This window comes from Prenolepis imparis, unplaced genomic scaffold (genome assembly GCF_030444845.1).
Source record: "Prenolepis imparis isolate NDT839.2.m4 unplaced genomic scaffold, iyPreImpa1.0 SCAF_6, whole genome shotgun sequence".
In the NCBI taxonomy this organism is placed as follows: Eukaryota; Metazoa; Arthropoda; class Insecta; order Hymenoptera; family Formicidae; genus Prenolepis; species Prenolepis imparis.
In genome coordinates, this window is record NW_028141164.1 from 1,906,341 (window position 1) to 1,923,595 (window position 17,255).

Here is a 17,255-nt window from a genome sequence, read left to right on the forward strand (position 1 = left end):
AAAAGGCTCATATTTAGCCGGTTCCTGTTACCACGGGGCGCTTGTTATTTCTACTTACAAGGTGTGATCATTCCGTTAAAGCGGCGATTATAGTACATCGCGCGCCCCTGACAAATGTGACTGCCCATGCAAGCTTGGATGTGAAATTGAAAAAAAGACAAAAAAAAAAAAAAAGAAAGAAAATAAAGGGAAGATATGAATAATATTAACATCCGACACGTGCACGAACTCCAAGTTACTCGTGGAAAAAAAAGAAAGCCTACTTATTAAGTAATCCCGCATACACACTTGCAGCAGCAGCGCTTGCGATCGTGCCCCGAAGAGAACAATATCTTCCGGTTCGCGTTAAAAAAGTAGTTGTGTTAATAATCATTCCTTGCCCTCGAGATGAGGTTAGTACGCAAAACGGAGAGCTCAGTCTGTCTACGTATATATGTGGCTATGGATCGTTAACTGCGAACGAGAGAGTCTTTGAAAAGGTGCCGCGAGAGTTAAGAAGATGCCATTAGCAGTCGTACAATTAATAACGTTAACAATAATAAAGAAAATTAATTAATAATATTTGTCGATATTTTTAATGCGTAATAAATTTTTATATCGCGACTGTATGAAATAAAGTACAGGAAGAAGTTTATAATCGAGAGTATACTTTACAGAAATTTATCTTGTTGCAAATAATTACTAGGGAAAAAAAATTTTTTTTAAATATTTTAAAATACTTTCAATGAATGAATTAAACGCAAGATTGATCTCGAGATTCGTCACCTTTTCAAGACGCTTCTCTCGATGCGAAAATTCCACTGATCTACTGATGAAACTCGACCAACCCTGGTGCACACGTTGCACTATCAAATTGATAACTAGCTACTAATATTATGCAAATAAGAAGTGACGACGCCTAGACGACACACGGATATCATTCGGGACAAAAACGTGTACTTCTACGTACGCATATATACGCGTATGTGTGTATATATGCGTATGGCTGTGCGCTTTTACACGCCCATGCCTCGTGTCAGTACAGATGTACGTATGAGCGAATTAGTGACAGCATATAACGAGAATAACAATAATAATAATAATTACCCAATTAATTAACAGTGAGGTGCGAAACATAGCAAGACAGAATAAAAAGATATATTAAACACTACTTCGCGCGCCGACCGGGTGTGAGCGTGTGCGTGTGTTCCAGAAGACAGCTATATATTTCAATAAACAACCAAGTCAAACAATTAATTAATCAATATGTTATGTCAATATAATGCGTGAGTGCTAAGTAAGGTGTCGGGATGAGAAATACGGAAAGGCCTGTAATATTTCGTGTGGATATTTCGCTTGACAGAGAGGACGGAAAAATTTGACTTTCTCTCTTTCTCTCTCGCTTCTATTTCTCTCTCCCTCTTTCTCTCTTTCGGATGGATGAACGTGTGTGGACGAATTTTTCCGCGTATATTTTTCGTTTTCTCTTTTTGTTATAGATTAATAAACTAACATGCGCGAAAAGACGTTCCTCCATATCGCGCTGAGTACGGATTTTATTACACCCTTCTCGCTCTGCTCGCGAGACTAATGCATCGAGTTTCTCACGACACAAGTACACTTTTTACGAGCACGATGCCCGCTTTTATTGGCCGACGAGCTTTAATAGACGTCCGCGTCGTCAATAACGGAGTTTTCCGCCGTAAAAAACATTAAGCGCAGAAATCCGATGATGATCGTGCGCGATTCGTTTCGATATCGGTAGCGAATATTCCGCGAGTAGTCGGAGAAAAGGAGGAAAAAAAAATAACTTGTGTTAACAAAGAGCAAAAATAATTTACCCCAAGAAAATCGACGACGAGCGATTGATCTGAAATTGTAGTCTCGTCTCGTACTTATCACGAATTTTGTGTGTGTGTGTTTGTGTCAATGTGTCACGATAGTCAAAAGATAACGAAGGAGAGGGAACTTAAAAAGGATAAGAAGATGGAAATCTCTAGGACGGGAAAAAGACCGGAGTTTAAGAATATTTGAAATTGTGACCGAAGCTGGCAAACAGCGATATAAAGCGCACAAAACAATACGAGATTCAAGATTATATATATAGAGGGTGAGTTAAGAGAGATAAGGTGGATAATGCGTGTGTGTTTGTGATAATGGAAGTGACAAGAGAGATCTTTTTTTCTCTCTTTAATTCTTTCTCTCTTCGTACATTTAATTCTTTTATATATTCGCTCTTTCTCTTTCTCTCATTCTCTCTCTCGCTCTCTCTATCTTTAAGAGATCGTGTGGAACATGGAATGTTAGTAAATATGGTTACAAATCAGAGGAACCAGAGAGTTTCAAGGTATTTTCTCGAAGCAATGTTTTCCTCTTACACTTTTCGATTTTCACGTAAAAGATATATTAGGCTGTCTACAGCAAATATCTTTTATCTTCCTTTATTCTTGCTCGACAAATCTCGAAGGTATACTTAAATTCTATCGATATATACTGACCTGTTTTATTCTCGTTATTTTATATAATCGAGAGCTGTAGCATATAACTTCGTCCAAGAAAAAAAAAAAAAGAATTAATAAACTAACATTATACGATTTATATTGCTACCTCGTCATTTTATATAAAGTTTCAAATTAACTGCTAATTAACAAAATAATTACAATGACTGAGACAATAGTACAATTATCAATAATTGCATAATTATACGCAATTGATAATTATCGTCCGCAATTATATTCTAAAAGCGAGATTATATTTGCAATCTTTCGCGAGATCAGACCGGACGTCCGGATTATACACAGGACTGGGAGATATCTGTGGATAATTTCGGATGATTTTTGGCAGATGGATATAAGAACAGTAGTAGTATATTCGTTGCAACGAGGAGCCAACGGTGTGAGACGACCCGTCGTTTGGGGGAAAAAAAAAAAGAAAAAGAGTAAAAAACGACAGAGTCGTTAAATAAGCAGCGTTTCTCTATCCTAAGACACATACGTGATTAATAAAAGAGGTAGAAGCATGGGCCGTTTATTATATACCTTCGATTCGCCTAGACAAAAGCGTGCGGCTACTATTTACATATATAATAATGATAACAATCAGATAGAGGTATAGTATGTACGTATAACGCGCATACGCATACATGGGACGACGATCGCGATCATGCATGCGTATGCTCGATAAACTTCGGAAGATGCAATAGTATAATATATACGTATCATGCTGTATTATATTGCAGGTGGATTAGTAAAAAAAAAAGAAAAAAAAAAGGAAAAAAAGAAAAAAAGGAAAAAAAGGAAAAAAGGAAAAAAAAACAAGAGACTCGCCGCGCGATGTAAAACCATTCGTGGACGGCAGCTAATTTTTAATCGGACGTTGGTCTGATCCCGAAAAGAAAAAAACGAGAGAAGAGATAAACAAATCTCGCCTCTCTCTCCTCTAATAATATAAGCTTACTTTGTCCGCTTCTCTTTATTCGTTCTTGCGGTCGCGTGACTCTTTCTTGCGTCTGGCGATAAATACACCTCGAAACTCCCTGGGACTACTCGGTGGTGGACGACGAGACGTGGGAATGATGACGGGATATTGGTTAGAAACAGCTTTGGGAAAGAGACGCGACAAAGTTTCATCAAATCAAATGGGCAGCATCTCCCGAGGGTCTGTCTCCTCCGCGACCGGAAGTGACGGCGGTCGGGTCACCCGGTATACCGCGATGTCCGCTGCTGCTGATTGAGAGAGATTGCTCTTTACGTTGTTAAACTTTATTACATATAAAAGGCGCGAAATTAATTTTAATACTTTGCAAAATTCTCGATAATGAAATTTTTGTGAAAATTTTCGTTCTTTCAACAGCAAATTTCGCGTAATCTTTTGTCTCTATATTCTTATAAATTTTAACTACTTTTCAAATTCAAATCATCTATGTTATAACGCTAAAATAAATTAAGTGAATCGTTTGCGATTAAGTCGTTGAAGTGTTTAAGAAATCGTCGTATCATGAAAAACTAAATGTCACAACTAGACTAACAGAATGACAGTTTGCACTTTCTGAAATTTTTCGCACGTGCAATATTGCGAGCAGCTGCGGACACCCGATATGCGAGATGCAACGACCGGTCTTATAACCAATGGGAGCTAAATAATGATAAAATGCGGAAGGCTAGCTAGTAAAAATGCAACAGCTCGTCTAACAACTACGAGAACTAACACCATTGGTTATATCGGTATATATGTATGTACGTGTCATTAGCACATACGCGGTGTCGGAAAAGCGTGCGCACCGAGTACTCTAAAATATTTAATCATGTCCTATGTGTGTGTGTATCCTCAGATATACATTTAATTTTTTATAATTAATGCCAACAAAATGACAGCTATATACTTTTATCATCTATATTTTTCATCTAAAACAGATCTATAAATATGTACAAATATATATACATACATATGTACATATGTATAAATATACATATATTACGTTTGACGAGAGAAAGAAAAAAAAAATAGACTCATTTTAGGACGGATATTCTCGGTTTGCGCGCTTCTCCCACCTTGGTTTCAAAGTATCTCTTTTTCCAAAATGCTGCACTTCATTAGGGATGCCACATTCCATTTACATTGACGAAGCTTTCGAAAAAAGGTCTCTCTCATCACAGAATCACACACGATCACTCACTCGTTTGTTTTATAACTAATGACACGTTGCTTTTGCAGCATGCAAGTGACGTTTTCATTTTTTCTTTCTTTTTTTTTTCGTTCCGAAGTACTATCGATGGCAAAAGATATTAGCGTTGAATCGATTATCAAAATTCGACGCGTGAAATCGTCGTTTCACGTGCATTCTACAAAAGCAATGTGTGACGATAGAAAAATTTCTACCGAAGCTCGTAACGGGATCTTGTCGCTTCAAAAATTAAAGATATCAAAATATATCTGTAAACTATACAAATAGCAAAAGTTATATACTTTTTCCTTGTTATATTTTTAATTAGGTCGTCGATTATTAATTATTATTATTTTATCTCTAATAAATTTCTATATTTTTGACATTTCTTTTGAATGATAGATGATGCAGATAATGAAATATTTCGAAATTATCTTGTAAGTTTTATTAAAGCGTTTAAAGGCTTATATTATCAGGACAATAATACACTCTGTCGACGCCTTAGGCTTTAGATTAATAATTATTTTCGCTCGTCCCTTAATAGCGTGAAGCATCAGATCCCATCACGCCCTCGGAACTCACTTAAGCACTAAAAGCGACGGCGACACTTATACCGGTTCCAAGTAAATTACGCGTGTGCTTTACTGCGTGTTGGCAGATATTTGCATTGCAAAGGACAACGCGATAGTGCCATTGTCGACTCGATATTCGCGGGATTTCTAATGTGACGCGTACGCGTAATTGCTCGAAATGGCTCGTATATTAGCGACGGATATAGTGATGTCAGATATCGTCAATTTCGCTCCAAGATTATACGACGTTCTCCTCCTTATCAAAGCGCAGTCTGACAAGCGACCGGTAATCCGTTTAAGAATCGTGTCATTCATAAATATATGTTAACCCTATGCGAAATGTCAAATTACACGTGACGCGAGAGACGACGAAAAAAAAATTGATAATAAAAACGAGATGACACGGATTAAACCGCGTGTGCGAACTATATACTTGTTATCAGCGGCGGTCGGTCACGTGAGCACCGCGGGAATAAGTAACAAATTGGCCGTAATACGAACGGCAATGAAATATTAATACTGTGTTAAGCTGTGTGAGTGTTCCCGACCGTGTTTTCCCTTATCGGGATTTTTTTTCACGTGCGCTTTCTCGATTAAGCCGCTTTCACGCGACCGATCCGCATCGATTGAGTCCGCAATGCGCGAACGGAAGTGAAGAAAAAAAGCTTTCGTTCGTTGATCGGGCGTGCTAATTAACGAGTCGCGCAAGAGTTTAATTAGTCCCCTCGTCGCCGACGCGCGTTCCGCCCTCCGGAAGCTGGAAGCAACCTATTTCGCATTCTATATCACGTCCCGTGATTGGTCGTTACAAGTACGGATGCGTCGCGACATCGACTTCCTGTCCGTAGAGCTCGTCAGACGAACCGGATTCGACTATAATGATCTAATCGACGACAAATAGGTATGTGATTGCTGAATCTTACTCCCCCGATTGACGTTGTATCTACTCTTTCTCTCTCTCGAAAATTCACATCGATAAATCACGGTGATTATATAATAATATCAGATTAATCATAAAAATTATATTATAAATTTGATGTCTCGAATAAATACATTTACTAACGAATAACGGCGGATATCGGAATATTATTTCCATTTCCAGCACGAAACGAGTTTTTTTTTGTCTGTGCACTAATTGGTTGCTAAGCAAGAAATAGGAATCGATCTTGTAAATCTTAAAATAGTAATATAATGTCGGTAAGAATTCGTTCAGGAAAGCCGATTGCGAGCTACAACGCGAAAGAAAGAGCATGGTACGTCCGCTAAAAAGTATATAATACTAGTTTGCGTGACTTTGATGCACTTTGATTGCACAAAGAATTTGTTTGCAGAATGGCATCAATGAAATCGAAAACACTGCCGATGAGGTAATACGAAGTTGAAGAAAATCTCGATATAAACTCGAGAGATTAGAATTAACAAACTCCAGCGAGACTCATTTCTCGCGATATTCTTGTACTTAAAACTAGCAGGAAATATCGTGTGTAAATCTATGCTCGGAGAAGCATTATTTATAAGCTGCCCCTCTCTTTTCGTGAAATAAACTTTTGATAAATATATCCAAGTCTCGTTTTTCGAGAATAACAAATTGCCACGGTAAGTTTTGCGATAGCTTAAAAATATTTTCGAATTACCACCAGCTTCTTGTTTTCTGATGTAATCGAGTACGAAAAACTTCTTCAAGATATTAAGAATTAATATCGAAGGAATTTAGAAATCATCAGAATGCAAAAGAAATATCGACTGTCTTCGAAATAGTGAATCATGAAAAATTGACAGCATTCTGGCAGCATTTTATCCAGATCTATAAGATCGAACAAGAACAAGTCGAGAAGATATTTTTAAATTTAGAGATAATTTTTAAAATATGTATGAAGATGCTCGAAATATTTGGCAGATGACGACATTAAAGTCGCGACATACCAAATGTCATATATATATATATATATATATATATATATATATATATATATATATATATAGATTCGAGACACGACCTCGCTCACATATAATCAGCGACAGGTCGCCACGTGTGACGTCTGCAGACGTCGGTGGGATACTGGGTTACCGGTGCGACTTGATAAAGTGCACTTGGGTGTACTTGACGCTAAGACGCTGAATATGCACACACCGTGCCGGATGCCGACTGTCGGCACGATGCATTACTGCGGATCTTATTCCGACCTCTCCCCGTTGTCATCCATATTGAAAACAAATTTGCATTTCAAACTCGTTTACATGCGACAGCATTTCGTTTCTTTGTTTTTCAAATCCTACGTTTGCGCGACGCCGTTAGCGTAAACAGTCGGTGATCGTGACTATATAATCTTGGGTGACGATTTCTGGCTTCCGTCGAGAATCGATGTGGTTGTTTTCGAGAGAGAATAAAAACTTGACAAAACCGACGAAAATGATCGATAGATTAAAACAATATAATTTATAAAAAAAAATAGAAAAATACGAAGAAGCATCACGATCTAGTTTGTCGATTCGATGAGAGAATTATTCATTGCATACATGAATCTGATTAAGAAGTCACAATGCAATATATTCGCGCTTAAAAATTCGGAGCACATTATTTGAATATATCGGAGTCATTATTTAAAATTGCGTAACGTCGGTGATTAAAGACGAAAAAGCGATATCTGACAATGGCACTTCGCAATTTTGTATCAAAGTTGTATCAAGATTAATAAGTAAACACGCCAACAAAATGTCGCCATCGCGCTGAAACAAAACGTGTATAGCGGATACACGTGGTTGCAGCATCACGTTTTCGTATTCTCATCAAGGGATATCGTTGTTTTTCCGGGATTTAATATTAGTTCTTTCAGTCTTCTACTTTCATATCGAATATATGTATAAAAAATATATATGTGTCGAGCGTTCGTGATGCTGCATCCCTTAACAAGATCATTATGGCCTCCGCATCCTCGCTTCCAGAACGTTCTCGGGAAACTATTTTAATAAATAAACGAGAAAAACTGTCACGCACGCGATAAAAAAGTCGAGTCACGTTTATGAGACTAGTTTTCATGATTACCACGAACAGTAGAGATCAAAAAAGATGAAACCCGTACTATAAGAATATTTTGAAAATAACGACAAAATTACGTGGTTTTCAAAAAATACTTTGATTTATCTCAAATTATCAATTATGTGAAAGGTACATTTTATTATACATTCATAAAGTAAATATTTCTAAGCTACACGAATAAATAAATTATGTTTAACATATACGGTTTTAAAAAAAGGAAATTCCAAAAAATATGAATACATTCATTCTGGATGCGAGGATTTGGCACGATATTAGCTTAAAATTAACGGTATTATCAGGGGCAGGTTGACAGGGGTGGCTCGCAGCCTAAAGGCTCGATTTGAACTTACCTTACTTCCCCTTTCATTAAATATGATTTCCACGTCCAGGATTGGCCCAAATTGCTGAAAAGAGAATATATTTACCGACTTAATATATGACAGTATGATATTAATGTAATATCATAAATATATTATCAATGAATATAATTAAAACATAAATAAATAAAATAAAATTGTCTAAAAAGTCGATTTTTAGAATATATGTTACATAATGCTAATATATAATATTAAATATATATTGTAATATTAACGTGCTAACACACGGGTTATAATGAAATTTTCAATCATGGTATCAAAGGAAATCTGATACAAAGGTTTCCTGATTTTATTAATCCTTTAATTAAACTGCCACGCGTTAATAACTGTATAATTATATTAGTTGATTATATATTATGAGCTTTTCCTTGAATTTTCATTCATAAATATTAAATTTACGAACACAATGTTTATTGTTCCTATATATTTGACAAAATAGTCGTTGCAAAAACAAATAAAATGATAAATAAAAACAAATAAATTTAAGTAATGCATGTAAAAGATATTAAAGATTTAATTGACATTATTTGGGGTGTGTGAAGTTGGCACCCCTATGTTATGCTATCATAGTTCTGTTAAGAGTTCTGAGTTATTTAGAATTATAGGAAGAGTTCTTGATCATTTTTAGAAATAGTTCCGGTCATTACGATAACGAAAATCAGTTTCAAAAAATAGGGATCCCAAAACTTCACATTTTTTTACACATCGAGTTCCAATAGTTTTGAGCAGAGTTTTAAAGTTCTTTTAAATAGTTATATAGTTCCTGATTATTTTTTGAAAGAATTCTGCAATTTTTAGATAAAAAAACGTATCTTCGATATTGAATAAAGTATGTTTTTTATCTGTATAAAAATTGCAAAACTCTTTTAAAAAATAATCCGGAACTATAAAACTATTAAACAATTTAAATTTACTCACCTCACGGTTGGCTCCTTTGTTGCCCGATGCCTCCCCGGGCCTCCTCCTCGTAGAAGTTTCGAAACACTTGCACTCGCATTACTTTTTTTCGTTCGCGACGCGCGGCCACGCCCGGGTTTTAGCTATCACAATCTTCGACGCGTTTCGGTAAAACGCGAGACTCGCGAGAGTTTATTCGCGCGCGAATAAAACCGAAGCTCCATTTTCGCGTCGCCGCTTTCTCCAAGACCCACTTTTCGCAGGGGCTTATCGAACGAAGATGATCAAGAGAGCGACTTGGCCGCGACGCACTCAAGTCGCCCAAGGATGCAGCGAGACGAACATTTAGCGCGATTCACGGCCGACGAGATCATCTCGCGCGTGCGATCGGATTTATACGATAATTAACCACCAAAGACGCTAATTAATACACTCGTTCTTTCGCGGACCGGCAAGAAGCGCGCGACCATTGATCACGAACGATGGAAAATACCACGAGAATGTAGCAGCACGTATCGAACGAAGATGGCGAATTCGCCGCGACGTACTGAAGTTGCCGAAGGACGCAAGCGAGACGAATATTGAGCGAGATTCAGGGCCGACGAGATCAATCTCGCGCGTGCGATCGCGATTACGATATTGGTACGTGCGACGCGATCGAATTTATACGATAATTAACCACCAAAGACGCTAATTAATACACTCGTCCTTTCGCGGACCGGCAAGAAGCGCGCGACCATTGATCACGAACAACCGAAGAAGAGCACTGGAGGTGGAGCTAGACTGGCATGGCACTGCCAGGTTCGGAACGCGCAGCGACACGCGCGCCACGTCGTAGTGGTGGGGGTATGTAGAGGTTGCGACGTGGGAGCTCGGCGAATCACGTCGCGACCACATACCCCCACCAGTCGTAGTGATGGGGATATGTAATCGCGACGTGATTCGCCGAGCTCCCACGTCGCGACCCCTACATACCACCACTAAGACGTGGCGCGCGTGTCGCTGCGCGTTCCGTAACTGGCAGTGCCAGTCTAGCTCCACCTCCAGCAGACCTATTCTGTAACTTTTTAACGCTTGCGTTATAATTATAACGCATGATTTACTAGAAATCTTAGAATTTCATTGGTCCAAACCTAGTAAATCATGCGTTATAATTATAACACAAGCGTTAAAAAGTTACAGAATAGGGGTGCTGTGCTCTTCTTCGATTCCGTGATCAACGGTCCGCGAAAGGATGAGTGTATTAATTAGCGTCTTTGGCGGTTAATTATCGTATAAATCCGATCGCGTCGCACGCGCGAGATTGATCTCGTCGATCGTGAATCGCGCTAAATGTTCGTCTCGCTGCATCCTTGGGCGACTTGAGTGCGTCGCGACGAAGTCGTTCTCTTGATCATCTTCGTTCGATAAGCCCCTGCGAAAAGTGGGTCTTGGAAAAAGCGGCGACGCGAAAATGGAGCTTCGGTTTTATTCGCGCGCGAATAAGCTCTCGCGAGTTTCGCGTTTTACAGAAACGCGTCGAAGATTGTGATAGCTAAAACCCGGGCGTGGCCGCGCGTCGCGAACGAAAAAAAATAACGCGAGTGCAAGTGTTTCGAAACTTGTACGAGAGAAGGAGGCCCGGGGAGGCATCGAGCAACAAAGGAGCAACCGTGAGGTGAGTAAATTTAAATTGTTACATAGTTCCTGATTATTTTTTGAAAGAGTTTTGCAATTTTTATAGAGATAAAAAAACATACTTTCAATATCGAAGATATTTTAAAAACATCTTTTCGATATTGAAGGTACGTTTTATCTAAAAATGCACAACTCTTTCAAAAAATAATCAGAAACTATATAACTATTTAAAAGAACCTTAAAACTCTGCTCAAAAAACTATTACAACTCGATGTGTAAAAAAATGTGAAGTTGGCACCCCTATTTTTTGAAACTGCGATTTTCGTTATCGTAATGACCGGAACTATTTCTAAAAATGATCAACAAGTCTTCCTATGGTTCTAAATAACTCAGAACTCTTAACAGAACTATGATAGCATAACTTAGGGGGGGGGTGCCAACTTCACACACCTCATTATTTGTTTTAAACAAAATTGACGTATACTTTATCAAAGTAATACGAGATGCCTATAATAGAGAATAATATAACTAATAATATATTGTTCAAATTATTAAAATCTATTTGTTTTTTTATCAAATAAAAAAAACTATTTGTCTTTATACATTTTCTATCCTCAAATATTTTTATCTCGAATATACATATGTATACATATATATAAAACAGAAAAAAGTAATAAATAATAGAAGTGTACATATGTATATGCGTCGCAAGTTCTTTATAAATTCAATCTGCTTATAAAAAACCTCGATTTATCTATAAAAAGCCATTCTATAGAAACCGGTCGCTTTATAAAAAAAACTTAAGCTTCTTTTTTTTATAAAAAGACTAAAAATTTTATAAAAAGCCTGTAACGTATATAGAAAATCATTTATCCTAATACGTATGCTAGAATGATATGAGCGAAAGGCAAACTGATACGGAAAAGACGGCGGAAATATTCAAGTAAACGAGGGAGGAGAAAGAAATCACACTTACCCCAAACATTGCTCTGAGATCGGGATCTCGAAAGCGGAAGGGTATGTTGCTGACGTGCAGGCGTTTAGGTTGACCTTTGAGGTCGGTACCCTGTGTCGCTGTCGCAGGTGTCGTCGCGCCTGAGGTGACAGGTACCAACGTGGTGGCCTCCACTCCGCCTTCGGGGTTGGTCTCGTTGCCACCCGGTGTCGGTGCGGGCTGCTGGCCGCCACCTCCTGCAGCTGCAGCCGCGGCTGCTGCAACCGCAGCCTGAAACACCTCCGACTGTTGTCGGGAAAGAAAAACCGTACGTTTAAAAATTTGCTTCGTCAATGAAGACAGAAAAAATTGCACTAGTAGAGTAAAATAACATCAATTTATATCTAATATTATTATCTAATATTATTATTAATTATTATTATTAAAAATATTAATATTACTATAATAATATAATTAATTTTATCTAATATATATATTGTATATATATATATATATATATATATATATGTAATATCCCATATTATCGCTATGTTTATATCTCAATTTATATATATGTACACCTGCAATAATATCTACAATTTATATCCATGTTCAAGGATCAGTGGATTATTGTGAAATGAAAGGAGAGATTGACATCAGTATTTTTAGTTTATCTATCGCAGGATGAATGAACGACAGGCGTGTGAAGTAATTGCCGCGCGCGCGGCGGCAAGTAAATCAATAAAAAAAAAGGGGAAACGCATAGGAGACTGTCGCGAGTAATAAATGGCGCAAACAACAACTCGGCGATGCGGCTGCAAACTTTAGTTCTCGCGATACTTTGGCGTCGGAGTTACCGTAATGCACGTTGACATAATACACACGGCGACGCAGAGTTGACGCGGAGCGTAATAATGGCGCTGTGCGCTTCGCGGTACGATGAAGCATTGCATTGCTTCATTTGTGATAACCAACGACGCCCACAGTGCAATTAGCACGACAGAAAGATTTGTCACACAAACATTTTCACACGATTCTAAGAAAATATATTTAACGTAATGATCAGTCGATGTGTTTCGGAAAGGCAAACTTGATTGACGTTATATAATTATTTTAATTATTTTAATTGTTAATAATAATTATTTCATCAAAATATCAATACAATTTTATATTACAAAATGTATTATAATATATATAATTAATATATAAATATATATATATATTACAATTTTATCACATACATATATGTAGGTATATGCATCGCGTATATACGTGATATCTTTATTACATGTATCTAGGGAATGAAAGAAATGTTCTACTATCTCCTTACTCGAAGGGACAAATGCATAATGCATTGCATACGCCATTGCGTGTCGTCATGACCAATTGCATCGATTGGATGATAAATTACTCCCGGTTCTGTTTCGTGTTAATAATTCTCCTTCACCGTGACATAACAATAAAATACGTATAGTGACGCAGATATTTACTCATTGAAACCGTGGAACTTTTATTAAAAAAAAAATTAAAAATTAAAAAAATTTTTTTAAAATAAAAATCGTTCAAATAAATAAACCATAAATAACGCGAAACTATATTTATAAAAGATTTGCTACTAGCGAGAAATGTATTATGCATATATCGTTTCGTTGTAACATTTTGTGCAGAATCGTTCAGCCTCGCATTATATACAATCAAGGCATTCGTAAGGTACGGGATTATCACCAGAGTCCATCCAATCTCGCACATGGTTATAAACAATGATTTACAATGTACGTGTAAGCAACCGCCGTACACATAAACCAGAAATATGATCGTTCATGTTAAGTCGGGAAGCTCTAGGCGGGAACTGCAAGTGGTAATATCTGAAAGTGGTCAGCCAAATGGCCGACCTTATCATGCCTGCACTACTAACGGCCAAGTAAATGCGCGCAACGCGCGATCGGACGCAGCTGCTGCGAAACTTGCGCGAAATATCGGGAACGTATGAAGCCATTAATTTATCGCGACCCGGTGAGAACCACTTCCCTAGCAGCATGTAAACTCGCACGATTAAAGGAGAAAATATAGAGAAGAGTATATAACAAGTTTTTTTAAGAAGTAAACATCAATTTCAGTGAAATTATTTTTTTGCAAGCAGCTATTCAAAAATTTGACGAGACTTTAGGATCGACCCTCTTAATACTCGGTAATTGAATCACATTCCAAATATACACAGAGAGAATTTTCGCTTAAAATTTACCCTAAAAATCATGGTAATCGTGGGACAATATGGTATGGAAAGAATTTTATGAGAATTTAGAAGTTTAATAAAATTAATCAAACATGTTTTATATTTTATTGCGACATATATATTATTTTTATTGTAATAAATATTAATCAGAGAAATTCTCATAAAATTCTTACCATATTGTCCCACGATTACCATAATTATCAGGGTAAATTCTAAGAGAAAATTCTCTCAGTGTACGAATTATTCATTTATATTTGTCACGTCTTATTAAATATTTATTTAATTTCACACCACACACAACTCTTTCATTGTTTTTCTCCGCTAATTTTTTTTTAATTCCCCGGGTCAAGTATTATACCGCTCAATGAACTACTCATTACGCATCGCCAACGTATCGTCGCCGGATTACAAGCCGCGATGAGAGCGCGTCAATATACGCTGCCGGGCATGCTTTTATGACGTCGACGAAAGCTTGTTTCGCCGGAGATTAAAACTTTTTTTCCCCACCCCAATCTACGCATACAAAAGAGACAAGCGTAGCCTTTCTGACACGACGACGGGCAGAAATTAACAGAGTGGAAAGCAGAACGAACCACCAAGTCCATCCTCATTCATCCCAGAATAAATCTTCCGATCCCTCCTTTAGCGCGTGCCATGAACAGTGATTATTCATGAAAAAATTTCGATAATATACAATATTATATCGACCTATATCATTCTCTACTGAATAATTTTAATATTTTTTTTTACTTCGCGCTTTTACGTTTATTTAATACAGATGTAACATAAAAATATACGTTGGCAGTTTTATTAATGCTATTATAAAAAACGTATTTTTTATATACGTAATAATAAAAAATAAATCTCGATGAAAGATAAATGTAATTAAAATTTATTGTTGAAATGTGTTATAAAACCTGATAGAGAGAAAAAATGATAGAGAGAAAAACGCTACATCGCAAAAGCATGGATATTTATTCTCATGTATTTTATCATCTATTCCAAAAAATTCTTACTCAAATAATTTTGAATAATTATTTCATTCATTAATACATAAGCGAACGTACAATCAACTAGTTTGAGTAAAAAAATTCTAGTGTCTTCCTAAAAAAGGGTATAACGTGACACGTAACAAACGAGAGTTTCCCTTTGCTCTTTGTCGTTTCGCGATTGAGAACTGGCTGTTCCAATTTGATGAACTACGCTCGCAAAAAATTGAAATCGCGTTGATGAATTTCCTCTCTCGAATTTTCGAATATTGATGTCCAATACAAAATTATTCATCTCAAGACTTCGACGTATTCGTAAAAAGCATTGCGTAATTATAATGAAGATATTTTCCCGTTAATTTAATTTGTCCAACCGTGACGAAATTCCGAATCAAAAAGATCCACGGTGTTTAAAACGCGTTTATTTAAAAAAAAAGGGAGGGAGATTAATAAAAAAATTTTTTAATTTAAAAAAAAACCACAATATTCGTGCGGTTATTTATTATATATATCTTGATCCAGGCATTGTATTTTAATACTCATTGTACTTTTAAGAATTGTTTATGCTTATTTGCATTTATAAGCACTTAATTGGATGCAGAAGATAGAGATTCGTAAGATTTATTACAAGAACAAAAGGAAAAGAGAATAATGGAGAGACAGAGTAAAACAGATTGTTAAAGGATTATTATTATTCTTCGAGAGGAATTTTTGTATTAATCTCTGAACATTTCGCTCGTTAATACTTACTGGAATATGAAATTAATAGAATGTATAATACAAAGCAAGTTTATTAAATTTATTTCTATATAATCTCAATTATTTACATTCTCTCTCTTCTCTTCTAAAGAACATGGATTTAATTTACACGCCATCACGTAAGACATCTGTATTCCAGATTGGACAGAAATTTTACACCGAAGCTGGCAAATTAAATTTTTTTGAGGCTTCGTTCGCGTCTCGAACGAGGATGGATCGAGAAGTCTCCCGATCCATCCTCGTTAGCTACGCTTCTATCTCTGTCGATAGAAATCGGCATTCAAACGAACTGCTTGATATTCCGGCAGCGTACTTTGTTCAGGACGAGGAGAGATGCGCGAAGTACACCCGGACGTCAATTGATACGAACATTTATTCCTGCAACTTTCGGTATAGCATCGAGCTCGTATTAGCTTCGAGCGAACGACTGTGACAAGTTTGTAACAACGGTAGAATCGTTTGGACAAATTCAAGCGAGACGTGCTTCTGCCGTGGATTTCGTGTTTCCAAAAGCATATTTTGCGTTCGTAACTTCGTCCGCTTTAATATAATTGCAGCTTGTTAGCAGTAAAAGATTTATCTACGATGCGAAAATGCAAATGTGTATAGTGTGATGAAATATTATGTAAATGGAAGTGTAGGAAGATGGTTGTTAATATAATTGCTGCGTAGTAACAACATTCATATTTTATTGTAGCAATCAAGAAGAGTGCAGGAGAAGACTTTAAAAATTTTGCGCCATCTTCGCCTTTCGCGAGGCTCTCTCTAATCAGATTATAAACTATCTCTACCGTCAACTAGTTCTTGACGAAACATTATCGCAATTATTTCCATAAAAAATATTAATTTGAATAAAAAAATTATTTATACGTTTGTATAAGGGCAAGGCATTATTCTCAACAATTTCTTGTCTTTTGCAATTTTGCATCGATAATAATAGATTTACCTAATTTTTTGCAGCGAAGCTTTTGGTTTAGAAAATTTTATTTTCGTAAACGTATACCATATCGAGAAAAATCGAAATTCGCGTATCAGAAGATATATCGATACGAATCTTTATTGCGATTATTTGGTATGTCATATATATATTTATGTATATGAAATAGACTTGGCGCAGATCAGATTAGACGCACACAAATCACTGCATGAAGGAACGTGCGAGAAGTTAGACGAGATAAACCCGACAAATTATGCAAAC

General features: G+C 36.7%; 2 protein-coding genes across 10 annotated transcripts in view; one reads left to right on the forward strand and one right to left on the reverse strand.

The window, feature by feature from the left end:
• Window positions 1-17,255, forward strand: part of LOC145937572 (uncharacterized) — a 184,819-nt gene that overhangs the window by 103,061 nt on the left and 64,503 nt on the right. The gene's annotated exons all lie outside the window — the stretch shown is intronic.
• LOC145937553 (RNA binding protein fox-1 homolog 2) overlaps window positions 1-17,255 on the reverse strand; it is a 263,968-nt gene that overhangs the window by 78,531 nt on the left and 168,182 nt on the right. For all 9 annotated transcript variants that reach the window (XM_083040661.1, XM_083040665.1, XM_083040664.1 and 6 more), the window contains 2 exons: window positions 12,119-12,382; window positions 8,602-8,655 (listed from right to left, as the gene is read on the reverse strand). In XM_083040661.1, the coding sequence (XP_082896787.1) occupies window positions 8,602-8,655; window positions 12,119-12,382 (318 nt within the window). The remainder of the gene's footprint in view (window positions 1-8,601; window positions 8,656-12,118; window positions 12,383-17,255) is intronic.